At 38.2% G+C, this 26,752-nt stretch overlaps 4 protein-coding genes, 1 long non-coding RNA gene and 1 pseudogene across 8 annotated transcripts; 3 read left to right on the forward strand and 3 right to left on the reverse strand.

Annotated features, from left to right (window-relative positions):
- Positions 1 to 170: 170 nt before the first annotated feature.
- Positions 171 to 11,690, forward strand: LOC113673957 (U2 small nuclear ribonucleoprotein auxiliary factor 35 kDa subunit-related protein 2-like). Its single transcript, XM_089211015.1, has 15 exons — positions 171 to 780; positions 1,134 to 1,225; positions 1,425 to 1,458; positions 2,265 to 2,327; positions 2,419 to 2,527; positions 2,921 to 3,007; positions 4,674 to 4,715; positions 5,472 to 5,540; positions 6,108 to 6,163; positions 6,808 to 6,928; positions 7,221 to 7,313; positions 7,813 to 7,868; positions 8,787 to 8,896; positions 9,601 to 10,021; positions 10,161 to 11,690. Exons 1-15 carry the CDS (start codon positions 707 to 709, stop codon positions 10,408 to 10,410), a joined length of 1,677 nt encoding a protein of 558 aa, XP_089067141.1. The 5' UTR covers positions 171 to 706; the 3' UTR covers positions 10,411 to 11,690.
- Positions 11,691 to 13,426: 1,736 nt separating this feature from the next.
- LOC113673794 (leukocyte elastase inhibitor) lies at positions 13,427 to 15,023 on the reverse strand. Its single transcript, XM_027190241.2, has one exon. It carries the CDS (start codon positions 14,923 to 14,925, stop codon positions 13,765 to 13,767), a length of 1,161 nt encoding a protein of 386 aa, XP_027046042.2. The 5' UTR covers positions 14,926 to 15,023; the 3' UTR covers positions 13,427 to 13,764.
- Positions 15,024 to 15,058: 35 nt separating this feature from the next.
- On the forward strand, positions 15,059 to 17,585 carry LOC113674286 (leukocyte elastase inhibitor pseudogene; annotated as a pseudogene). The gene has a single exon (XR_016188076.1). The product of XR_016188076.1 is annotated as a leukocyte elastase inhibitor pseudogene (transcript).
- Positions 17,586 to 17,774: 189 nt separating this feature from the next.
- Positions 17,775 to 24,486, reverse strand: LOC113674133 (putative skeletal organic matrix protein 5). 3 transcript variants are annotated; one of them, XM_027190610.2, is made up of 6 exons: positions 24,143 to 24,486; positions 22,617 to 22,915; positions 22,037 to 22,151; positions 21,124 to 21,169; positions 20,579 to 20,708; positions 17,893 to 19,609 (listed from the first exon to the last, which is right to left on the reverse strand). In XM_027190610.2, exons 1-6 carry the CDS (start codon positions 24,213 to 24,215, stop codon positions 19,091 to 19,093), a joined length of 1,182 nt encoding a protein of 393 aa, XP_027046411.2. In that variant the 5' UTR covers positions 24,216 to 24,486; the 3' UTR covers positions 17,893 to 19,090. The 3 variants fall into 3 exon arrangements, with proteins under 3 accessions (XP_089067146.1, XP_089067145.1, XP_027046411.2); XM_089211020.1 differs by lacking the exons at positions 21,124 to 21,169; positions 24,143 to 24,486 and having other exon boundaries at positions 17,775 to 19,609; positions 22,617 to 22,638; XM_089211019.1 differs by lacking the exons at positions 21,124 to 21,169; positions 22,617 to 22,915; positions 24,143 to 24,486 and having other exon boundaries at positions 17,775 to 19,609; positions 22,037 to 22,605.
- LOC149044309 (uncharacterized) lies at positions 21,562 to 21,990 on the reverse strand. Its single transcript, XM_089210008.1, has one exon. It carries the CDS (start codon positions 21,988 to 21,990, stop codon positions 21,562 to 21,564), a length of 429 nt encoding a protein of 142 aa, XP_089066134.1.
- Positions 24,483 to 26,479, forward strand: LOC149044310 (uncharacterized). The gene is made up of 2 exons (XR_016188077.1): positions 24,483 to 25,828; positions 26,241 to 26,479. It is a non-coding gene; the product is annotated as an uncharacterized LOC149044310 (long non-coding RNA).
- Positions 26,480 to 26,752: the final 273 nt, after the last annotated feature.

Here is a 26,752-nt window from a genome sequence, read left to right on the forward strand (position 1 = left end):
AACGGAACCTCCAAGCGTCCATCGAATCTCAATTTGTTTATTAAACTTGAAAGCTCGTAAAAACTGAAATACAATAAACTAAAATGAGCCATTACCATACAATATATATACTAATCGAAATGTCCTACACTCGAACACGCGGGGTGTTCCCTCGCCTTCGTTTCAGCTGAGGGGGGGAGGGGAGAGGAGGGAAGGGTACGGCTACAAGTAGGTTAGAGGTAAGGGGTAAGGGGAAGAAGTGGGAGGGGGAAGGTATCTGTGGGCTGGAGGATGGTTACATATGTCGGTGTACCGACCCTCTGACCCCATTTTTGACAAACGTATTTCATTCTGCTACCCTTTTTGATTCAGTAATTGTTGTAGGTTGTCGTATATCGACCTGTAGGAGGTGAACTGTGCCATAACCACTTGAAACATCATGTAGAAGAAGGAACGCGTGCGAGCGAACGAGTGCTTTTCCAAGCCGCAGTTTATCTACCAAGGCGGAGGTAATCTCTGTTAGCCTCAAAAAATCACAAAATTTATCGTTGTTTGAACTGAGAATTGATTGCAAATGCATCCAAAACAAAACAAGGAACAGAAGAGACAATCCAACGAGGCAGTGACGAAGAAGGATTGCTGAATTCTAAGAAGGAAGAAGTCCTGGGAACTAGTATTATCCTCGCGAGGTAAACAGTGGCAAGCCTGGGGCCGACGATTCCTCAACATGGCGGTTGAAGAGCACGAGGAAGATGAGGAGTCGAAGAAAGATTGTCAGCAAAAACAGCCTGTTAAGCTCAGGTATAGTAATTTGAGTTAATAACACAGAAGAAGTTATCTTCAACTTAAACTTATCTTATTTTTTCTTTCTTTTTTTTCGATTTTGCGAAAGCCTAAGTTGTTTCGCGGTGAAGCTAAGCTTGAAGGTTGCAAATAGATAGATAGACCTCCCATTCGTAGCTTTCGTAATTTTCTTCAGGAGATAAATGTACCCATACCAGAAAGTTGTTTAACTGTTGAATTAATCCGAAACACAACACTTTTTCGATACAATCTTTCCTTGCACCAGAAGGTTGGAAACACTTGAATGAATTTGATTTGACCCAAGGTTAAATACAAGTTCGATTTCCATATTTCGATTCTTTACTCGAAAGCCACAAACAGTTTAGAAGACTTGTCAAAAAGGAAAGACGGCGCCAGAAAAGACAAGAAGCAGCTAAGAAGAGAGAACAGGAGGAACTTGAAGGTAAAATTAAACTTAGCACTGGTCAATTAGCACTAACAATTAAGAAACTGCTTGTTGACCAGCACGCTAATCGCACGCTAAGAGTTGTTTGTGGTATACTTACAATTATTAAACCATGTTTTTGAGTTTGTCAGTTTTCAGTTTTTATGGCTAGACACTTTCATTTTGAAGTTATGACCCTCTTCCTTGTTTTATACAGAAAAGTGGAGAATAGAAAATGATCCCATATTAAGGTGAGTTGCAGGTTCATTATATTGTTAACATAGTAGCAGAAAGATTAACAGGATACAGATATAATTCAGCAACTCTCTTCACCTCCTGGTCTTGGTGTCATGCCATATTTGTTTAGAGTTTTTCAAAATTATGGCAATTGACTTTTATGATGAACCCCTTGAACTGCTAAGATCTGATTGTTAATTCTCCCTTCCAGTTGCTACACCTTTCATTGTAAATTAGTTATGAGAATGTGGTGTTAGATCAAGGTAACAACTTCTACCTGATCAGTCTGAGTATTCTCATTACCAGTTTGCTAGATAATGTAAGGATATTATAGGAAGAATTGCATGTTATTCACTTCTGGGAGTTAAAGGTTAAACCCTCTCAATCCCAGGTGTGAATTTCTCTTTTCAGTATCAGTACATGTTCAAGCAGAATAGTGATAGAGTGAAATGAAGATATCAATCAATTCTCAAAGTTAAATCTATGAGAAACAAATGACAGACAGTACATGGAATCAGAGTGGAGCAGGGGAGATCAGTTTTTTTAGTTCCTTTTTGCCATAAGCAGATATGTTTTGTTTAATCCCTTTTGATCCCTTAAGGGTGACTAGCATTTAATTTCTCCTAACCATATCATCCTTGAATCAAACATAAAGGGACAAGGATAAAGGAAATGATCACCAGTTAAAGGAGCTGTTGATTGTTAAACAAATTCTCCTTGTCAGTACCTTAAGAAAGTTATGGAGAACAGTATAGAGAATGTGCATACTGATGTTAATTTTAAAGTTGGTAATGAAGCACCCACAATGATTTTATATCAGGGCTAAGGTAGAGGCAAAGGAAAGAGCGGAAAAGAAGAGATTGTTGGAAGAAGAAGAGGAAAGGTGATTGGCATGAAACTTTCAAATTTGTGTTATTTGTTATTTGTGTTATTTGTTTGCTGACCGTCATTTATGTACATCTACTTTGTTAAAGAAAAACTCAGCATCGCTTGTGGTTGGAAAGGGAAGCTATTGCACAAGAAAGATTCAGAAAGAAAAAAGAGGATGAAGACAGAAAGTTGAGAGAAAAATTGGAACAAGAGGTGTGTACTCAGATAATGTATAATGTTTGGACAGCCGACCTTCGTCAAAGCCATCAGCATATTCACTTAATTTCAGTCTTAATAGCATTGAAATCTTGAATGCTATTGGCCATTACAGTGTTCTCCCTTATTTTTGGCGTGTTAGATAAAAGAAATTTTCAAACTGATAGATTAATCCATTTACCTGTTGAACTTTCAAGAATTCCAAGCAATTGTAGGCAGTAATAATAGACCTGTACTACAGGCAGTAGATTTTATTGATTACAGCCCGATAAGGAAACACCGCATTATCTCATTTTCATCTTAAAGGGAAAAGATTTTCTGTAATTGTGGCTGATTTTTTCCATTGCTAACTTTAATTGTTTTTTTTTTTTTTTTTTGCCAATGATGTAGGAAAGAATCAAGAGAGAGTGGGAAGAGGAACAGAAAAGGGAGAAGGACAAGGAGGAAAGGAAACAACAGGAAATCAAAGAGAAAGAGGTGATATCACTGTTGATGGATTTGGTTTTTCACTGAACGTATCCCAATACAGAGTCAGGTTGTTCTTATTGATTCCTTTTAAATGTCAAATAAATAATTGATAATTGCAATCTCTCTGTTAACCCTTCAAATCCCAAAAGTGGTCTACATGTAAGCTCTCGTGAATGCAATGTTTGTACATTATCCAGCAAACTAGTGATCAGAATTAACAGATAAACATATCAATGAGAGAGCATTTTGTAGATGTAATATCAAATTCTCTTAACATATCTTTCTTAATCTGCCAAGGACATGTACTCTAGCTGAATGGGATGATATCATTACACTTTTTTTAACCAGATCTTGAAAAGCCCCTCTTTTTTTTAAGTTCTCACCCTTCCCTACTCAATTCACTCACTCCCTACAAGAATGACACTGCAATATAGTATGTGCTTCTATTGGGGCAAGAAACAGTAACGGCTTCCATCTTCCCCCAGGGGTTCAAGATGGTAGATAAGAACAGAAAAGGTTGTCTGATGATCAATTTTTTGGCCAAGATAACTCTGTTTATAACTCTGGTGTCAAACAACTTCTTACTTTGTATAAAACTCAGATATGTAATTACATTAATTATTCCAACATAATACATAAAATGTATTGTAAATGTCATAAATATTCAAAATTAAGTAATACCTGATGATCCTTAACAAATGTGGAATAACATCAGCCAAGTTCATGAGCAAGCTGCTGTGGCTTAACGCGTGGGGCCTATCACATCAAAGAATATTTGTATCTTTTAAAAGATAGTAGCTTCAGATAAATTACAAGAAATGTACTTTATAGATTACATGTACCTATTATACTGAGTGTAGTTGACTGTAGCATTTTTGAAGAATTGTGTTAGCAGGGTTGTCACTATAGGCTGGTAGGCTGTAGACAACCACAGGCTATCAGACCATTTTGCACTGGCTACTTTGTGTGTTGTGTTCAAAGACAAAACAAAAGTATTTTTGAAATGATTCTATACCAATGTGTGGCTTAAAAAGAAATTACCCAGATGTGTTCCATAATTCTGGAAATCATGTCCAAGAGAGTTTCAAATGTCAAATTTTTTAGGGGAGGGTGGCCTCAGACCCTGCAAGGAGGGTGTGTTGCAAAGTTGATCATTTGATGGTTGAAATGAATTTACTCTGGGAACATCATCATGATCAGTATTTAGCCAACTTTTTTTTCCTTTTATTCAAGATTGCCATAAGCAAGTTGCAAATTCTAAATATGCCTATAGGAACATTATTATTATTTTTTATTATTGTTATGTATGATATAGTAAAGGGATTGTATTCATCCAATTTTGCACACATTATTGCATTTTTTTTAGAATTCAATTTTTTCAATGTTTATGACATTTTGATACTCACCAAGAAGAAGGCTAAACAACCTTTTCATGTTACTGTTGACTGGTCATACTACTTGTTGAAGTATTAGTTACTGACAGATACTGCAATAATATTTTTTGTTGTATTTTTTATAATTATTTTAGAATAACCTTTAAAATATTTGAAAAAGGGGAACACAGTTCAGTAAACTGTGGGCCACATCAGTGGCTATTTTTTTTAATGGTATGTGAATTATCAGGAGAATCTTAACTTTCTCTTAAGAAACATGTTTGGAATGGTCTTTCCAATAGGATGCCTTATTCAGGGAGTTGGACAAACCATCAACTTCTGAGGTAAATAAACATGACAGACAAGTGTGAATTTATAATGGATAGTTATCACAATTAGTCTTGTGTATTATATTACATGATTATGTCACCTTACCAAATCAACCACCAAAAAAGTTGTGGTTTTAAATACAAGAGTCTCATTAAAAGCTGATTAACATCAGCCCACTGCTGCATATATTATGTCTTCCACTTACCACTGTCTGCTAAGCCTGTGAGCACTTCGTTTGGAAGTTCAGAAGGCTGGAAATTACATTTCAAGCTTCTAGATAACAATTTTTTTTGGCGTTAAGAGGCGTTATATGAATAGTGGCCTATTACACCATTGGCAGCCACTTATGGAAAAAGTTATTGAAATCTCAGAGATACATGTAGGTGACAGAAATAGAAATAGTAGACACATAGACTAGATTTCAGGTTTCCAGTGTCCAGTGTCCAGACCATTCTCAGGTAGTGTGAGAGTTACATTGTATGACATTGTTAGATTTTGAAAATGATGAAATCCATGAAAAAATTGTGCTGAGGAAAAATGTTTGACAGGAAATTTTTAATAATTATAATAAAAGAACAATTTTGCAGTTCACTTTTATTGGATTTTTTCGTATCACTAACATTTTTATCATGTGCCACTAGGTCAAGTTACATAGGTATATAAAGGGCAAAATTTGCTCTCCTTCGGAAAACCGGAAGTCTATTGGTAAATTGGAAATATTCTACCAGAAGTGCTCATGACTATTCATTTTTTTTTCTCTATGATTTTAGAGTAATGGTCCTTGGCATAATCCTCTGGCACCACGTTCAGGTGACAGTAAATCCTACGGCACGGAACAAGTGAGTGAAGAAGTAAATGCTGAATCAATCAAAAATTACTGAAGGATTCCGATTTTTACACCTATCTACAAATTTGTTAACAGCTAAAAAAGAATTAAATATTCTAGCGAAGAAACCCAGTAGAAGCTAAAAATTTAAACAAAATTTAGCTGTTGTTTATCAAAACCGCGTTCAACTGTCTTCAGCTGAGTCTTTTATCTGAACTTAAATTTTTGTGAACAGTGTCAAGAGGGCCGAAAGCTGATAGTGGAAGGACATTTGTTTAATGAAAACAACCCTCTTAGAGAATACTTAAGGCCCTCTGCTTGCGTAAAACCGCGGTTTGGGTTAGACCTCGTGTAAATAACCGGCCCTCACTGACGGAGATAATATGATCAGTGTGATGTGAAGCGACCGCAAAGTTACGATGCTTTTTGTTTATTTTGACTGTTTTTTGTAGGATACAGTGAACTGTTCATTTTATCTGAAATAACCGGCCCTCACTGACGGAGATAAGATGATCGGTGTGATGTGAAGCGACCACAAAGTTACAATGCTTTTTGTTTATTTTGACTCTGTTTTTTGTAGGATACAGTGAACTGTTCATTTTATCTGAAGACGGGAGCCTGTAGATTCGGAGAAAGGTGAGAAAGGAGGGACTGGTTATTATTTATCATGGGGGAGGGGGGGAAGGGGGGATACGGAGGATTTTCATTGTTTCACGATAAGATTTGCCTGATGATCCCCCCATAAGGATCTGTAATATTCTTATGATACCCCCCACCCCCCTCCCCCTCATGGATGCAATACTTGTCTCATGCACGAAGGCTCCTTTTATTAAGTCCGGTTTTGCGGCCAATTTACCTCTACCGTCACCCGGTTATACTTCAAAACTTGTCTCTGAGCTTATTATTATGGTTGAGATGGTATTTATGAAAATGAAAGTAATTTTTAATTGAAGTTATAGCGCTTTTTGAACGAGTGTCGTTAAACCTAAACCAAAGCAATTACGAAAGCCAATCAAATTTTCACAAGAGCCAATGAAAACTCTCAGGAAAAACAAACAAACTGCCAGAAACGCGGGAAAAACGCGACCAAGTCGCAGTTGGTTTTAGTTTTGAATCTGATTGGATCAGAAAGTGGCGCGAGTTCTCTGGGCCAATCACACAGCGAAGTGAAGCAAAAACAATGCAATCCCGGATACCCTCGACGCTCAGTTGAAAATTACTCACACTCTATCGTCATTCACATTTCTTGACCAATTTCTGATATCCATTTGTCCATTCAGGTGTTCCAGGCACCACCCTCGACCCAACTCCAGTGTAACTCTAATGATTCCTGGCATGTACAATGACATTCGTCTGTCTCAATCCATGCTTGACGAGGCTGACCAAGATACAAGTTTAGAGGTGCGTTCTGCTCCTGGTAAATATGCATGGCATATTCATTCGCTCCGTTCCTGCTTTCACGCTGATATGGGAAAAATGATGTGGTGTAGTCACAGATTCTGTGTAATTGATAGAAACGCAAGGTCTAGGGGCACTGGCAAAAATTTACTTCAACAAATTGTAAACTGCTCAATGCAGTCTGGCCAAAGTCCCCCACAAAGTGTAAATTAACTCGGGATACCTTTCAAGGAGATGAGTTAATAGAAAACTACTCTTGTCATGAACATTAAAATAATATTTGTTTAATTTCCAGTACGACGAAAGGGATACTTTTGAAAGTTTCAAGCAGTTTTACCAAGACACTTTGCCGGAGTTTAGAAAGGCTGGCACTGTTGTACAATTTAAGGTAAAAATTGCCGTGCTACTTATAGTTTGGTTGAACTCAAATCAACGTTGTAACATTGGCCAATCACAGGAAAGACCTTCAGTGTAATAAACCAATAGGTCATATGCATGTTTACATCTAAATTTCGCCCCCAAACCTCGTTTACAAGGTGCGGACTGGTGGATAAGAGCAACAGCTGACGTCAAACGCTAAGTGATATTTAAACAAAGGGGATAAATTTCTGCTGTTTCGGTGGGAGAGTTAAAAAAGGTAATTTGGTATTATCAACTGAGTTGACAACGTAAATTGGCCACTGTAAACAGCTTTAAAACTGACGTTTCGAGCGTTAGCCCTTCGTCAGAGGAAATGCGATACGATATTTGACTGGTTGATTAGATGACGTAAGGGTCCTGAACCAATCACAAGTCGTCAGAAATTATCACGAAAGGTCGACATTCACTTGGAAATCACTCTCGATTTTGTTGGCGTGATTGAAAAGACCTTTCCGGTTTCGTTACAGGTGTGTTGTAACTTCGAGCCTCACTTGAGAGGGAATGTCTACGTGCAGTTTTCTAGGTAGGCTTTCAACTTCACCACTAAATGTTTCTTTCACTCTTTTGTTCGATTGATGATGTCTTTTTTTGTTATTGTTTAGAAAGGCCTTCCTGTACATTCATTCCACTTTTTTTGTCATTTACGAGTCAGGGGAATTCGGTTGTGAGTTCTCTGTTTAGTTGATAGAAGAGCCCATCTAAATGAACTAAGTTCACATGGTATCTACTCAAGCATGAGGTTAAGATTGCGAGAGGTTGGCAAGGTTCTTTGTGGCATATTTATGCCAAAAAAACGTAAAATAAATGCAAGGCATCGTTATGTTTTATCACAGGCTTCGTTCAAAATTTACGATTGCTGTTTGGAAATATTTCCTTATAACCCAATACTACTCTAACACAAAGGCGTAATCCTAGTGGCAATCTTTTGTTTTCGGCATTGTTTTATTGGATTAAAGTCAGTATCTGAGCAACTATGTACCCACCCCTCCCCTGACCCAAAATTGACCCTAACTTGTTTCAATTTGACCGTTGTTGGGTTAGGGGAGGGGTAGGTGTATTGACATTGACATTGATCTGAGCAACTTTGCACTTACCCCTCCCCTTACCCCAAATGGACCCTTACTTGTTGCAATTTCACCGTTGTTGGGTTAGGGGAAGTGTAGGTGCATTGACATTGACGTTGATCTGAGCAACTGCGCACCTACCCCTCCCCAACCCCAAATTGACCCTAACTTGTTGCAATTTCACCGTTGTTGGGTTAGGGGTGGTGTAGGTGCGTTGACATTGACATTGATCCATTTTCTTTATCCGAGAACTGTATGGGTAATGAAGTATGGGGTTGTGCGGAAATGTTACTGCAGAATGTTTCGTATCCCAATTTTCAGCTATACTCTGTGACACTTTTTTTATAAAGTCAACGACGAATATGTTTAATTTGCAGTGAAGAGGAATGCGCCAGAGCCTATACAATGTTTAACGCCCGTTGGTATGCATCAAAGCAGCTCTCATGTGAATATTCTCCTGTCACCAAGTGGAAGTCAGCAATATGCGGTATTTTATGAGCAATCTACAGATTAGGCGTCACTTCTTGCGTTTTATGTCCAGGGGAGGCAAGTGCGAGACATTTGCAAACGGCCAATTAAGCGCATGTTTGGCGTCCTTACCCCCCGCATGCGACTGCTTCTTGCGGTCTCCTCGCCATCGCCTTGTACTTGCATTCGCATACGTGAAAAGCGTAAGAAGTGTCACCCATCGTAAATTTGATTTAAAAGCATTTTTAATTTTCCAGTATTACCTAGGTTTTTGGAGCGCTTTCCGATTTCTTTAAATGCAAGTTGAAGCTTATGACAACGGTTCATGCAGTATTGTTGCTTAGAAAGTAGGCTGCTGGCTGAAATTTCAAGTGAGACGGCTCAAAGAAAGTGTTCAATATCGAAGGATTGTACGTGTACAAACTCAGAAGTGCCAGTTGTGCTTTACCAAGCGATCGTCGGCGTAAACTACAGCCGGCGATCACCGCTTTTTAAACATGCAAATTTCGCCGGCAGCCAGTGCTTAGCGACAACCCGGAGAGTGAAGGTGAATATTACAAAGAGCAAATAAGAACGAGTTTTCTAGAACAATCACAGCCTGCAGTCAGGTAAACAAATGCAATCCTGGATTGATTCTAAAAGTCAGTTGTAAATTGCTCAGTCATTCAATCTGTATATTTTTATTTTCTTATTTTATTGATTTTCATTTTATACTTTTTGTAGGACTTTTTGGGCGCAACCGATGTCCAAGAGGCAAAAACTGCAACTTCCTGCATGTGTACCGCAATCCAGGAGATGAGTTCGATTACAGAGAGGACTTGTCACCAACCCGCACTCCATTCAATGGTGGCCGGGCTTCCGAGAGATCCGAGAGAAGCTGGTGGCGAGATCACTGGAGAAGACGCAGAGATCTAAATCGAGACAGATCGCGGGATAGAGACTGGGAACAAGACAGGCACAGAAAGCGATATGATAGGGACCAGAGCCGAGAGAGAGATGATGAACGCGGCCGGCATCGGAGAAGAAGTAGGGAGAGAGAGCGCAGTAAACAAACAGACAAACAAGAGAACAGAGAACTAAGAACAAAAAGGAGAATCTACAGTGATGACGACGAAAGCGAAGGGGAAACAGAAAACAATGAAAGGTTTGTACTGCTTCTCTCCCTTTATACCCCAACATCAGTACGTTTATTCTTCATATTGTTCCCTTTACGTTTCCTTTGATACTGACAAGGTGAATTTGTGCTTGAATCCTTTACGAGGTAAACTTTCCTTTCATTTTAGACTGTCTCCTAATGTTGGTGAAAGTAATACAGAAATTGGCAGCAGGGAAGGTGAGCAGCAACACGAACTAACAGAGAAGCCAGCAGACCGAAAGCGGAAGCATCATTCATCGGACAAGCACAGCCATCGGAGAAAATCCAAGAAGAAACACAAACACAAAAGCGAACGGAAGAAAAAGAAAAAACGACGCTACAAGAGTGAGAGCGAAACTAGCAGTACAGAAAGCGACAACGATCAGGATGAACATTAGTTTTTCGTTTAAATTATGTACCAGAAACTCGTTCTTCAACGAAGTAATAGAATTTATGTTCTCGTTGTCGGGCACTCGGTGATCAGTTGCCGGGAAGGTTTGGTTACCAATTCTCAGTGGTCCTAATGAGGTGAACGATTGAAATAGTTTCCCATTTCATTTTACAACTGACGATGACCAAAAGTAGAAGCCTTATTTCTACTGAATTACGCTAATCAAAAAGGAAACTGATAGTTTGCTGTTTTTCATAGCTGTTGTAATACTCTGATTAATTTGTGGCGGTGCGCAGTTTGTGGCCACGCCTAATTTTCAGAAATGTGTGGTTTTTGCTTGTGAGAGAAATTAGAGCGTACGAAGTGGTTCGCAGTGGATGCCGCATCCGGTACCAAGTTGGGCCTAATTTGATCCTGTTTGTGAACAAAAAAGTTATCTTTTACGCAAATGCAAGCATAAAACTGTACCTGTTCTCTGGACTATTCTTGTACTGTTATTTCACTTGGAAAGTTTATTTAACGCCTCTATATGCGTTAAATTCCAAGGAGGGGCCACATTTAAAGCAGCGTCCATTATTCAGCGGTTAACACGGAACAACGGTGCCAGAATTTTTGTAGTGTCTAATTTCGGGTCTTGGCTCTTGGCTCTTGGTTTCTTCAGACTGTCCTGGATTTCGGATGGTGCTTCATCATGGGTGACACCAAAGGGTACTGCCAATTCTGGGAAGGTAGATAAGTTTGGGCAGCATCTTGTTATGCCTTAGATATGGGTGGGCGATAAGCTCCGGTTCCCATCCTGGGTTTCAGTAGCTTTTTTTCTCTAGCAACACCTAATAAATAGGAAAATCTATTGAATCGTTCACGTATTGTCGCAATATGCTCGACAAGAATACGTCTCGATAACGTTCAATGAAAATGTTGGACCACACTTAATTGACCTCTATTTCTTCACTGTTAAGCTCAGTGATGTCAAACAGGGAATTTTATTAACAAAGTGATTGGAATCAGGGCTATAGTCAAATCGTTCAAACATAACTAAATTTTGTTTTGTTTTTTTGTTTCATTGATTTGCTTGGTGCTTGGACACAATTCCCTTTGACACGCTACTGGGGGGGGGGGGGAAGGGGGTGAAAAAAACATTAAATTTTTATATATCCCTTGAATTCCTGAACCCTCCTTAGAAATTATGATCATGATACTTATCATGATGTTCTCATAACAAGCAGAATATTGGTAAATTTTTGCATTGATGTTCATTCAAATAAATGGAAACATGTTTTGATTACTCTACAGTTTTATTGCATTGTTGCAACTATCTGTAACTTATTTCAAACTGTTTTTAGGTTCAATTTTCCTATGTCCTCCCCCCCCTTCTTTATAAGATACGGAGCTCCAAACTATCCATTCTTATCCACCCCCAAAAAGTGCTGGCAAAGTTTTAACCCTTTAACCCCTAGGAGTGACCAGCTGCCAATTTCTCCTTACAATATCACTTCTGAATCAAGCATTAAGGTCAAGAGAATCAAGGAAATGATCTTCAACTTATTAAGCTCTTGATTTTTAAACAAATTCTCCTTGTCAGTGCTTCAGGAAATGTATGGAGCATGGAGAATATGCATACTGATGTTAGGGTATAAAAGGTTAAAGGCCCAGACATCTTTTAGTCTATGTTAACATTATCATTATTGTTATCATTTTCATTACCGATTATGTCATCATATAAACTTCTCCATTTTTCCCAACATTTTTTCAACAAATTAGGGGTACCATTTATCTGCAAGTATATCTGGAAATTGTGCTGTTAATTTGCATAAATTAAAATTTTGTCTGGAGTGTATACCAAACTAATGAGAACTTCATAAAAATATAAAGCAACTTTCTTAAGACTCCAATGGTAATTTATTTGGATTACTTTTCAAAAACTTTCCAAGATTTGAGTCACAAGCTAAGGGTGTGGCTTATCTGTGAGTGCAACTTATGTGCTGGTGTTTGTGGTATTATCATTGACATCATCTTATGTAAGTGAATTAACAAGGGACAACACATATCTGGCCTTGGCTTGAATAAAGTACACCACACACACTTGTTATGCTGGCCCAAAGAAGTATCCAGGCAAATTAAGTTGTCTCAGGGGAAGAATTTGAAGAAGGCAAAAAAATTGCTTGAGTGTGTGGATAGCTACAATGGATAACCAATGTTCTAACTGGGTCAAAGTAGACTGTGGAAGGTTAGTATTGGTCTTCATGGTCTCATGTCAGTTTCTTTGCTTTCTTTCAAATAAATTTAATTTCAAACAGTTTTTATTTTGCAACACCAAGGGGGTGGACAGGATTTTTCTGTAAGAGGTTATGGAAATATTCAATGAACATGTCATACCACACCTAATCAACCCCCATTTCTTGACTGTATAGCTCAAAGTGATTGGAATCAGGGCTATACTCAAAGCAAACTATAGATTACTCACATTAAAAACCGTTCAAATGCAATCATTCTATTTGGTTTTTTTTTCATTGATTTGCATGTACACAATTGCCTAATGACACACTACTGGGATAAAGAAAAATGTATATATTTCTCTTGAATTCCTGAACCCTTCTCATAAATTATGATGATATTCATGATGATATTCTCATAACATGCAGTGTTGGTATATTTTCCCATTGCTGTTAAATCAAATAATTTTAATCTCAAACAGTTTTTATTTTGCAACACCAACAGGGTGGACAGGATTTTTCGGTAAAAAAGGTCTAAACCCAGCATCTCACTCGCACACAATAGCATGCTATTATGTGTCATTATTGATGTTATTACAAATAATCTCCGTTCATGAAAAAGAGGGGGGTGGAGTGGAGTGAAGTGACCTGTACACCCTCAGCCCTGTCCATACAAATACAACTTTGCTTTTCACCCTTTCTCATCATCCTGTTAATCTTTGAGGGTTGCAAAGATGGTAAATATAAGGGTTAAGATGAGTTCATATTTTGATAACCTATTGTTAGTACTATAATGCAGGCCACAGAAAATGCAGTAACTGTGTTCTTTATTGATTATGTGCTTAGTCAAATGGGAGTGTTTATTATAAGTATTTTTTTCCAAGAGGAGGACAAATTTTGATCACTGTTGATGGCATTGTTGTTACAATTGTGTGAGGAACTAGAGTAAAAAATCAAATGAGAGTTATTACTGATAAGAAATGAAAAACAATGTTGCCTCATTTCCTAATTATCTTTTCATGGAAGGTCCCTTTATATCAGTCTCCATCAGTAAGTTTATTTGAGTTGGAAAAAAGTAAGTACAATTTCTGAGATCAAAACATCTACACCAATGTTTCCAACATCATGTCCAGTGACATGTAACTGAACTACTCTGCTTCTGGTTTCATCAGACGGCCCATGAACAAAATTGCACCAGTTTTTTTGTGACAAATCATGAATAGGAATGGGTGATCAGCACAGAAGATGGGATTTAGCAAAGCCATTCGACCCATCATGACCACCGCTGTAGCTGCCGCAGCCTCTGTACCCTTCTCATTCACCTCCACAAATGCTTTGTGAATAACATGGGACACATAGAGCTTCTCTAGACCCAGGCTGATGCCTGAGAAATCAGCCTTGAATTCACTGAACATATCTGTTGCCCCCATCTTTTCCAGGACGTTGTTCAGAAGAAACTGCTGCGTCAGCCTAAATCTTGGCAAGGACACCTCTACCTTGTGGGGGCGTGACTTTGTTACAGACTGAAGAGCCTTATGTAGGTTGTAGTGGGTAAGGCCTTCCTCTAACTTGGCTAGGCCATTGATATCATGGGGAAGTAGCAGCACCATGGAGAGGCCCTCTCCTTGGTAAGGCAGCTCAAGAACTTGACATCCCAGATCTCCATCATCTTCAACATGTTTGAACTTTTTTGTAACATGCATCATTTTTACTTCTACCTTTTCACCATCCGAGACAAAGAACTGCTGAGGGTAAGTCGCCTCTTCATCAAACTGGTTTTGCCATAATCCTTTGAAGTAAATTGCATTGACCAAGGTCAACCGGGTACGTGAGGTAAACACTCCCTCAGCGATTATATTCTTGATCTTCTGTTTTGTTTTTTCCTCTACCCACTGGTTCACCTCCTTTCTTGCGCCTTCGTTATCATTTTGGTAGTCGACCAGAGCTGTCTCGGCACCATAGAACTTTTTTGTGCCTTCTACGAACTCTTCTACCAGGCTAAAATTCTTCTGAACAAATAGACGATTTGCAGGCAGGAGTTGGTTGCTGGTGGTGTTTGATGCTTGGAGAGCTTCTAAAAAGTGTTTCTGTTCAGTGTGGAGTTGCTCCTGTGGCAATGCGTCCCATTTAAGAGCCTTGGCCATCTGCCCAGCTGTGTTGCCCTTTGCTCCGAGGTAAGTCATAGCAAGTGCAATACTCAAACTACTCGGTGAATAAAAGAGGTTTTTGCCGATGAATTTCTGATCATTTTTCAGAGCTTTGTGGACTTCCACGGTGAACTTGTTATTTGCTTCGATTACAGCTTCCATTTTGATAATCGTTTCGCTCTTAAGTGAATAAAACGTTGCCAATAATGCGTAAATCTTTTCGAAGGAGTGGAGGAGCTTTTAATTGCGGTAAACATGCCTGATTCAGCCAATCAGAGCGATATTTTCTTTTGTCACGCGTCACGTATTACATCTAATGGCAGCGAATTAGTAAGCAAAGATGGTGTCCACAGCATTTTATGTTTTGTTCCTCCTCTTACTGCTGAACGGTTTAAATTCAGTGAACTCCGATCAAAATGAAGGTAAACATGAAGGAAATATCATAGAAACCATTAATGATTTCGGTTTCGATCTGTTAAAGATTTTCGATCAAGACAAGGAAATGAAAGGCATCAATTTGTTCTACTCTCCGACTAGCATTGCGGTTGCTTTAGCAATGGTGTTTCTGGGGAGTAGGGGAAACACAGCTGATGAAATAGCTAAGGCAATGAAGTGGTACGCTTATGAATCTGAAGACGTTCATTTGACATTGAAATCGTTAATGGAAGCAATTGCAGAGTCTGAACATGCAAACCTCGAGCTGAAGATCGCCAATCGATTATGGGGACATGAATACCTACACGAAACTGCAGAATATAAAGAGAGTATCTTGGCCTTTTATAATACTCCAATTGCAAAAGTCGACTTCAAAGAGGGTTCTGAAAGAGCGAGAGAGGAGATAAATCAGTGGGTTGAAAAAAATACCGGAAGGAAAATTAAGGATTTTCTGCCTCCGGGGTCTGTGACTGAAGATACTAGAGTGGCATTAATTAATGCAATTTATTTTCAGGGTACTTGGCTTCATGCTTTTGATCGGGAAAAAACACATCATGCACCATTTCACACTGTTGGTGATGGTGAGCGGGTTCTCGAAGTTTCAATGATGACAAAAACTTCAAGACAAAGTTACCACGTTGATGAAGAACACAACTGCCAAATACTGGAGCTTCCGTATGATGGCGATGATATTTCCATGTTGATCGTCCTTCCAAATTACATCCTTGGAATTTCAAGCATCGAACAGCTGATAAACACTGAGTTGATGGATAAATGGATTATGTCTTTTGTCAAAACCACCGTTAAAGTATCAATTCCCAGGTTTATCCTAAGTCAGCATTTTGAATTAAAGAAGACTCTGAGTAAACTTGGCATCAGTGACGTGTTTGAGGCAGGCATTGCAGACTTGTCCGGGCTGAGTTCTGTGGAAAGCTTATATGTATCGCATGTGATACACAAGGCACAGGTCCATGTGAATGAGAAGGGAACTGAAGCTGCTGCAGCATCTGGGGTGATCATGCAAAAGAGATCTTTAGAAATGTATCCTGAATTTTATGCTGATCACCCATTTCTGTTTATAATTTACCACAAATCTACAAGAGCTGTTTTATTTATTGGTCGGGTTACAAGACCAGAGATAGCAGAGCAAGGACATTTTACTGCTGAAACTAAAGATAAACCTAACATAAGGCACTATAATGATGAGCTGTAAGTTAACCCTTTCAGTTAGATTTAACACCAAATTCTCACAGCTACAATCATAAGAAACGCAAAGAAGACAGATAGGAGAATTTGTATCAAGATCATAGGAGTGAAAGGGTTAAGTTACATGTTAAAAAGGAAGACAATTTTAAGTAAGCATGTACCATAAAATCAGAATCATGTGTTCCAGAGGTAGCCTTTATCTCTGCTTGTGACCCATAAGGGATCAAACCTCAGACATTTTGGATTATACATGAACTTTGTAATGGGCCTTGCTCACTATAGAGTCTCTGTGGTGCAGTGGTAGAGCATCAGAGCACTGAATCTGAAGGTCTGAGGTTTGATTCCTGATGATTATACAAATAATTTCTCTTTTCCTCACACTCATGAAAATAATATTGCACTATTGATGGAATATTGATCAACTATTACTTGCCTACTGGCCAACTATTGCCTGACATATTCATCACCTGTTGGATCTACCTATCAGACAATGGTTTCCCAAGGCCACTTAAAGGATATGCAACCTTAAAATCATGTATGTGGGCTCTAAATTGATTCAATCTCACAGGAGGTTTTGGATGGAGAAGTGGCCCTTGGGAAGGGCAGATAATGAAGCTAAGAATAAGATGTATTAACCCTTTTACTCCCACAAGTGACCAAGACAGACTTTCTCCTTACAACATCAATACAATATCAAGCAGGCAGGTGATGAGAATAGAGAAGAATATCAATCATGGGATTATTAGTTGATCCAATACCAATTTCTCTGAACTAACATCATAAGAATTGTATGGCAGATAGTAAGGAGAATTACTAATCAGATCTTGGGAGTGAAAGGGTTAAAGCGTTGTTCTTTAGATTGAAGAAGCTTAGAAATGGACTGGTTCATAAGATTTCACAATAAAATAAAACTGTCTGCACAACAGCAAAGTGGCCTATTGTAGTGAAGCTAAACCAGGCTTTTGCAACTTGAAGTGACTGGAGGTTCTGCTACTTTACTTGGCTTGGAAGCTGGTTCACTTTTAATTAGTAGATGAGATAATTAACAATTATTTACTGAAATGGAGGTAAATATCCACCACTTTCACCAACACAGTGGTAAAATTCTAGTAAATACCACTCAGAAACAAAAAAAATAGCTTATTTCTGACGATAAACCCAAAAAATGGTTGGAAATTAAATTGTTGGTGCACAGTTTTGTCCTTTTGGCTGTTAAGGTGAGTAGTACTTGGTAATCACTTCCACACCAATCAATTAGTGTAAATGTTGTGGTTCAATTTTATCCATGGTTCAAATTTTATTTTCCTTTGTTTTTGGATATTGTAATGGAGGATAATGAGTTTGAAACAAAATAATTAACCTGTGTGGCATTTATTAAATAAGATAACTTTATTTACTGTGGATAAGATGCTTACCTGCTGGGCCAGTTTACAGGTTTTTCACAACATAAAAATTTATCAAATAATTATGATGATGATACAAATTATGTCTACTTCAACAAAACTTTATTTAAAATCACAACTTCTCAACCACCCCCCAAAAAACATACAATGGTCCTTCCTTAAAATTATCAATCAAAGCTTAGAAGCTAATCTTTCCTATGTGCTTGAGAACTTACTGACTGTTATTGCCAGTACATACTTCATCTGGAAGCAAGTTCCATTTTTTAACTACAAAATATCTGGAAATTCTCATTGTTTCATCAGATTTCTCTGACAATACAGTGACATCAATTTATTCTCTTGATTGGATAAAAGCAATGTACAAGTAGTGTCTTGCTCAATTACAATACTGTTACAACTCCTTACAATACTGTTTTCAATGTATTTACAAGTACATCACCATTATATCTCCTTCAGAATTGTACATCACTTTGGAAAATTCATTTCCATACAGACTTTCATAGTCTTGTTACAGCTTGGTCATAGCAAAGGCAAAAGAAATTTAAAAGGCTTTATGATTAAACTTCCTGTAGGTCTCTCAAATTGCTCTATTGTTAAAGGCCAGGCAACAGAAATCAAGTATATATCTCATAATTAAAAAGAGGTCATAATAATCTTTTCTAAAAGTATTTTAAAAGTAGTTAATGTCTGACTTTCTGAGGGGCTCCCCTAAATTTGAACAGGGCTTCAACAAAAAACAGTAACCTCAGTCTACCACGGCCTCTAAGACCCTTAACCACCGTTGGTTTAGCATGCCCCTTCACCCCCTAAGGGAAAGGGGCCTTGTGGCCCATACATGAGAACAGCCTCCTATGACTCCAACTTTAGCTACTTATGGAAGAAGTTATTGAAACCTTTGATTGAGCTAAAGAGACTCTATGGTGAGCGAAGCCCATTACGAAGTTCATATATGAGACGCGTCCTGCATACTGATAGGATCAGCAGTAATGCTCAGTGGTAGAGTATCGGAGCGCGGAATCCTTAGGTCAAACGGTCGATTCCTTATTCCTTATGGGAAAATTTTTTCTTTATGTCAAGACGAAAAAATATCTTTCTCCATTTCTTTACCGAGCACAAAACTTACCATCTTTGTTAATCTATTTACTAATCTAGTGTTGTAATTGCCAAGCTGAGGGGGGAGTATGGATCTCTATATAAGTTCTCAATTGAATTGAGAGCAAAGTTTTGGCGGGTTAGCACCTCAATATTTGACATCAAAGGCCTTTCCTTTGGGCTTTTGAAAATCACTGCACCAAAATGTATCCCATGGTCTTGATGATTTTGTCACCATTCTCTGGTGCATGAGATGCCACATTACCACACGTGTTTGTGTCGTCACTATACCCCCCAGTGCCCAGTCCCAATCTGGTGTCACAGCTGTTGCAGTCATTCTGTTCATTGTTTGTAATACCAATTCTTGCTTTAGAATGCTGAGTATTATAACCAACGGCATTGAATCCCTCTTTATTGCAGTTTGACTGCAGGGAGGCTTGTGATCCAATCAGTGTCTTCCACGTGTCACGACCCAGTGAGGTGGCTCGGTATTGCCCGTCTGCGATTAGAGAGTGCAGAGAGTCAGCCTGCTTGTTGACGACTAAGAAATTGGTCACATTACTGACTTTCATTCCAAGACAGATCTTGAAGAAAGATGTGTTCCAATAGGTCGGCAACTTGGTCTCTTGTGAGTCAAACCCAGTTCTCCCGGCGAGAGGGTTGTATTCATTTTTGTTGCTCCAATAGGCGGAGTCGTAATGGAAGGTTCTCTGCTCAAGGATAGAAATAAAGGTAGGATCCAAGTAAGAGAGTATGTCCTCCACAGAGGCTTTGTCATTTAGTTTATCACTCTTAAATTGTTTTTAAACCTTTACCGATGGAGGAAATCTCGGAGGCTCTATAGAAAGCCAATCCGGTGTCGCGAATTATGCTCGGTGGGCATCCCTGGTGGCGTTTTTTTTTTTCTCCGCTAAAACATTCCCAGCTATTATTGATGTGCATGTCACATAGTTTCGAGGAGAACAGATATCTAGAGACATTGATATAAACCCTAGCGAAAATATATCTTTGGAATGAGTCCTATAGAAAGCGTTTAGCTAGTCTCATAGCCTGATCCTCTGTCCACGAATGAAAGGAGTATAATCTAAACGACTTCAATCAGTGTCAAAAGTCTTGGAACGCTCTGCTGATTTGCTACCCAGTTTTATCGGTATTTGCCTTCTTCTCCCTGTCCTCGAAAACTGCAATAGTAGCTTTTTGTTATCTAACATTTTGGCTGAATTTGAGCATTATCTGCACTGATGTGGCTCAGTTTTATAACTGACTAAGTAATTATAAAATCAAAGGACATGGTCAAGTTCAAGGGGATATAAACTATTCCGTAGGCAAGGTACGTTGCAAGTACTTTTGCCGTTAAAAATAGGTCGAGCAGTATCAGCCAATGAGTAGGCATTGTCCAATTTATTGATTAATTAATTAAAGTACGACGATGAAGGAATAAACTCACACTTAACCCTTTAACCCCCAGGAGTGACAAGTATCTAATTCTCCTTACAATGTTACCACTGAATCACACAGTAAACGTCATGAGAATAAAGGAAATGATCATCAACAAAAGAAACTCTTAATCGTTAGACAAGTTCTCCTTGTAAGCACGTTAAATAATGTACAGAGAACAGTACGGAGAATATGAAAACTGATGTTAGGATGTAAAGTGTTAAACATTGCTCGAGACAAACCTTGTTTCCGTCAATTTTCATGACCGGGGTCCATCCTCCATCTCCGCACCCAAAATCTCCCATATGACAGAGAACTGTGGTGTTTTTTGCGTCAATGTCTAAGACGACCAGATGACTTGCATCTGACATGCTTTATGTAATAGGGAAAAAAACGCTTAGCTTTTGCCAGTTTACAAGTGCTTTACAAAAAATACAATAATCAAAACAAAAGATTAAATTTGAATTTACCACCTATAAAATTTCCAACAAGTATTTACACCGTGGTGAAAACTATGAACCCGAATCTGCTTGGAAATTACCATTAAACAACTTTATTCAAACAGACACGTAGCAATTCATTAAAAAAGTTCTCACAAATTTACATTTTCATCTTTTCAATCAGTTCGATGAGAAAAGATGAGTTCAAAATAAAAACATAAGTGATGAGTTACAGATCCGAAGCTGCACTTTTAACCCTTTGGTACAGACAAATCACTCTTTTGTCGAAAGAAATAATATCTTATATACAACAATCACACTTAGGAATGAAGTAAACTTAAACTTACCTGTGTAGATTATACGCTTCCTTGCACGACTTCGGCTCAGCATTTGCTAAAAAATTACCAAATTAGATTCGTTAAAATACTCCGATAAGCTTAAGTCATTCACGTATACTTGGTATACGTTGGTTAAAAGATGAATTTACATTTTACCCGTGAATCTCGCGATACTCTAAATTCATTTAGTTTGTTTATTAACAAAGATTTATAACCTTCGTGTGCAGCCATAATTCTGCTCATTAAACCTTTTGTCTAGTGATGTTCCTGTTGCCGTTGCTGTCATGGTTTTCTAAAGCTCCCTATTATCAGTGTTATTCCCAGTGTCCTTGTCGTTGTAAATGTCATTGTCATTTTCAGCGTCAATCATTTTGAGTCATTGTCATTTTCATTCATTTTCATCGTCATTGTTATTATCATTATCAATGTCACAGTCATTGTCAATGTTCAAATGTCAATGTCGATTTCATCGTCATCGTCATCGTCATTGGCATCGTCATCGTCATTGGCATCGTCATCGTCATTGGCATCGTCATCGTCCTTGGCATGGTCATGGTCATGGTCATGGTCATTGTCATCGTCGTGCTCATTGCCATCGTCATCGTCATCGTTATTGTCATCGTCATCGTCATTTTCATTGTCATCGTCATCGTCGAGGTCATTTCCATCGTCATCGTCGTCATTGTCATCGTCATCGTCGTCATTGTCATCGTCATGGTCACGGTCATTGTCATTGTCATTGTTATTGTCATCGTCATTGTCATCGTCATGGTCATCGTCATTGTCATCGTCGTGGTCATTGCCATCGTCATCGTCATCGTCATCGTCATCGCCATCGTCATGGTCTGTCATTATTATCGTCGTGGTCATCGTCATCGTTATGGTCATTGTCAACAGCGCGGATACTGTGGTGAAAATGTACCTGTTTGACAATATTCTCCCATATAGCCTTCTTTACAGAGGCATTCAAATGAACCGTCGTTGTAGTTTGCGAAGCAGAGAGCTTCGTTTTGGCATGGTGAAGATGAACAAGGCGACTGCAAAAAAATAAAGCAGTAAAAATTGTGTAACAAATTATTTAAGATGTACGAAGAGAAAATGGCAAATCCACTAAAATATTATTAACAATTATTAGACGAGGCTGGACAAAATATCGGTGAGTAGGTGAATTGTTTGCTCAGGCCTTCGGTTTGGAAAATAATTGATCATGAGACGAATTACGCGAGCTCAAAATTTGTTTAATCATTCAATTGCCGAGGTTTTTTTGTAAAAATAATTTATGATAATCACTCTATGACAGCCTCAGGTAAGGAGCTCTTGATCAATGAAAAGGAATTGAAGGAAAAGATTTATCCAACTATAAAACAGATTTTCAGATATCAATAATAACAATATTAAGAATATTTATGATGACGATGACGGTGATAGTAGTGACATTGATACATTCATGATCAGAGGAGTAGGACAAAAGAGATGAAGTGATTGGTTTCTGTGTCTCTCACCTTGATGGCAAAATGATGCGAGTTCTCATTTCTTTTGAACTCTGTGGAGTTTCTGTGTCGATCAGAAGACAACAACTCGCACCAAAGTTTTCCATGGACTCCTTTGGAGGCGGCCAGATTCACAGAAAAACACAGCAGATTGCTAAGACATTCAAACGTACAGTCAAACGCATCTGACACTGCTATTGCTCCAACTCGAGGCACATCCAGACAGTGGAATTCATACTTAATAAATTCGTGCTGTCGAAAAGTTTGTGTGGTGGAAGTGATCCCCCTATGGTACAGCTGGATGTTTGACTCTGCAGCGAACAGAAACAAAACACACATCAAATATATATAATATGATTTATTTCGTATTTTATTTTGCGATCAGATTCCTTTACGCGGAGTAAAAAGAACCCAATCGAATTTGCTTCGCTCCCCACAAGTGGGTTTGTGATTCAGTTGGTAGTGGCACGGTAATCATGTACTTGGAGGTCCTCCCTCCCTTCCCTTCGAAAGTTCACCTCATTCTATTCCCCCCCCCCCCACCCCCACCTTGACGAGTTCGTCCTCATCAGGTGTAGCAAATTCGCTTTCTTGATTAATTTTGTATTCTTCCGTGATACCTTGATGCTCACGCAAGCCAAAGTCAACATTTGTTAATGTACCAGCTGAAAATTGATTTCAACTTTTTCCTCAAAGCTCATAAATATTTCCTTGTTTGATATTGCTATATTAAGGTCCAATGACTGTTCATCATTTTACCACATCGCACAAGGAGTCGCCGAAACATTTCTTCTGAGTAAAAAATGATGTTGATATCAAATACTGTTATCTAGCTAATCAGAGACCCTCTATGTTCATTTCACCTTCATTCCAAAACTTTTTTGAATGAAACAATCAAAATAAATCCAATAAATTTTTTTCTCTCCCGTCTATATCTCTCTCTAAGATATATTCTTTCAATGTACTTGTTAAGATCGGAACGAAAGCGAAAATTCCGGCAGATTTTTTCTTCTTTCTTCCAGTAAGGATCAGTATCACCGCGATACAATTGAATTGCATCCCCTACTTGTTACACCAAACAGTCTAACGCCCCATTCACACCAGCAAAACATGTTCTTTTAAAACAGGTTGAACTTAATTAAAATCAGCAATTAGATGCTGAAAAACTTAAGTTTACGACAAATCATCAAACGTCAGTTTCAGCAACTTCAATGAACAAAGCAAAACGGTTTTTTAGGGTATAAGTGTGAATAGGGGATAGAAGATTCCGAGACAGGAAGTTGTAAATGAATAGTAAACAGCAGAACGGTAAAAAACTTGAAATCGTTTTGTTAACTATTGCACATAACACAAAGAAATTGCTTTTGGTCCGGGAAAGAGCTGAGTAAAAATGCAGTGATTATAAGAACTGAAATGAACAAGACTTAAGCAATGAGACTATAGCAATGAATGCAGATGTTAGGGAAAATGAAGGAAGTCTTAAAAGCATAGAGCAATGGCTAATATTGGAATAATTTATGGACTGAGTCAAAACTAACCTTGAGAAGAAGCTACCTCTTGCATCAGAGCAAACGAAATAAATAACACGAGGCCAGTGATAACATCACACATGACAAAAGAAGGTGAATTCCCTTAACTGAAAAAAAGACTTTCTGCCTTCGGTTAAAGGACCTAATTGATAAGAGGTTCAACAGTTCTTGAGCTAGCTCCATTAAGGATATAATTAACTGTCTAATAGAATTCCAGCTCGCCGCTTCGGCGCCTGATAAATATTTGTGTTACAGGTACTAATGAAAATGACTGTTAAGTATATTATTCAGGTTTCCCATTAAAAAAGTTTTGTTCGTATTGTCCGTATACCTACTTCAATTAAAAAATTTCCTTAACAAATGTTCTGAATAAAGAGCATTTGTGGGTAGTTCAACTTATAAAAGAGATTGTGATGGAAAAATTGTCTTATAATTGATGGAGAGTTGTTCCCACCTGTACGATATAGTGTTTTCGACAGCTGTCGATCACAGTGTTCGGGATACCCTCGCGGTAAAAAGAGAAAGGGGTCTTCAGTAGTCGGATTTTATATGTATGTTGATTAAATATCGTTAAGCATAAACAGCACAGACATTTCTTCGATCTTCAACGCTAAGCAACATGCATCACAAAAGATATTTCTCATCAGTAAGGTGGAGGAGGTATATCTTGGGTGTGAAAGTTTAATAATGAATAACAAGTTTAATGGAGATATTAAAAATTAACATTTAGGCTTGAAAACTCCGGAATAATGATTAACAGGATTATATATTTAGAATACAAGGTTTGATAAAAAATTCCCTAACTTTTTGTTCTTTATGACACTAGGTTGTTCCCAAATCGGCCTCTCTATCGCGTCAAAGTATCACTCGCAGGAAACTAGTCTAATTATGATACTTGTGATGTCATCTCCAAATGTGTCAAAATTAAAATTATCTTAGGTAGGGAAAATTCTCTTTACACTGAAGGAAATGCGAATGATGGGAAACCCTCAAGAATTCTGAACGAATAATTTGAGAACATTTTCAAGGAGTGATGAATAATTCGGGTCAAATTGGTCAGCTTCCATCCCTGATTATGTCACAACGATTTGAGTAATTTGGGCGCGCAGATGCAAAGAGGGGTTCCTGTACTGATAAGAGAGTCTTAATGGGCTAACCATTAGCCGTAAAAGCCATCACCCCACTGAAACCCTCTGATAAACTAAAGGGAGAAGTTATAATTTTGCTTCGTTTTTTGGTTTAATTAGGAGCGATCTAATAAAAGATTTAGAAATGAGGTCAAACCGTTGGAGCGATAATCGCGTATATAAATTTCATCAGTTTTTTTTTTTTTCGTTTCAGGGTATTTCCTTTATCTCGGTATCGTTTCTTAAAATGCACTTAATGCTATTTTTTTTCTTAAATGTCAATTTACCACAAAAAATGCCTTATTTTTCCTTTTGAGGATTTATTTGCGGGTTAAGCGTGCAAACAAAACTCCGTGCCAAATCTGTGACGTATCGGTCGATTATTGGCTAAACTTGTTAATCCATATTCATCAAAAAGTGTAGAATTTTCAGCAAACCACGCTGTCAGTCGAAGAGCGAAGACTTCTCGTCCTATGAGCTGAGATTAAAGTTGCACTTTGCGAGGAAGGAGACGCTCAAGCTGTTCAGAAAAGCAACTCGGAGCAGTGTTCTCTCGCTAAAGTAGAAGGTAAGCAATGTTATGGGAAATTTTGCCTATAAAACTATTTCACAAAGCTGAATGAGTCTTAATATCTTAGTTAAGCGAATCAATACTCGTCAGGTGTTTGCTCGAGCGGTCCTTCCAGTCGAAGTTCTGCCGGTCTCTGTAGACGTAGAGAAGTTCATTAATACCATATTTTGGTCGAAGGCTTAAGACTTTACCAATATTGGCTCATGTATTAGAGACGTCGTTTTGTAGTTGAACGCGCCCTCGTGAATTTTAAAAGAGACTTGTTTGCAAAACCTTTTCCCTAAAGAATTCAAAAGAACCGTGAAGGATAAAGTTTAGAAAGCATATCGTTCTAAGCAGTGTTTTGTAATCTTCATGGAGAATTTAAACAGACGAAGCGCCTGACGACATAAATGTTTTATATTTTCAGGAAGAGGATTGTTAGAAGGATTGAATGATAAAAAATGGCCTAGAGGAAAGAATGGAAACATCAATTAATAAAGAAGACACTGCAAAGATAAGAATTTTGAAAATTTCCATAACGCTAGCAAAAGTGGTGGCTGTTTAATTTCCTTGATTTGAATCACAAGTATGTCTTAGTTGATGTAGCAAAAAGATTATATTTAAGGTGGCACTGTAATAAAATACCTCAGACAAAGGCCAAATGAATTTCCAAATGTCAAATCTTGAGATAATGATGCAGTTTTGCTAGCAGTGACCGACTTTTTGAAAACTGGGTTACCCGGTAACATTAACGATATACTGACAAATCAGACATACGGACCGTCCGTCCGACTTGGCTTTGCTGCTTTCACTCGGATCGACGAAACGTTTTAGTCGCTGAAACCAGCGACATTCCTTTTACTGCAAAACTACCCTCCTTCGGATGATCATCCGACAGGAAAAAAAAATTTTTTAAGCATTTAAAAAAAGCTTTTATTT

This window comes from Pocillopora damicornis, chromosome 6, assembly GCF_964200805.1.
Source record: "Pocillopora damicornis chromosome 6, jaPocDami1.2, whole genome shotgun sequence".
NCBI lineage: Eukaryota > Metazoa > Cnidaria > Anthozoa > Scleractinia > Pocilloporidae > Pocillopora > Pocillopora damicornis.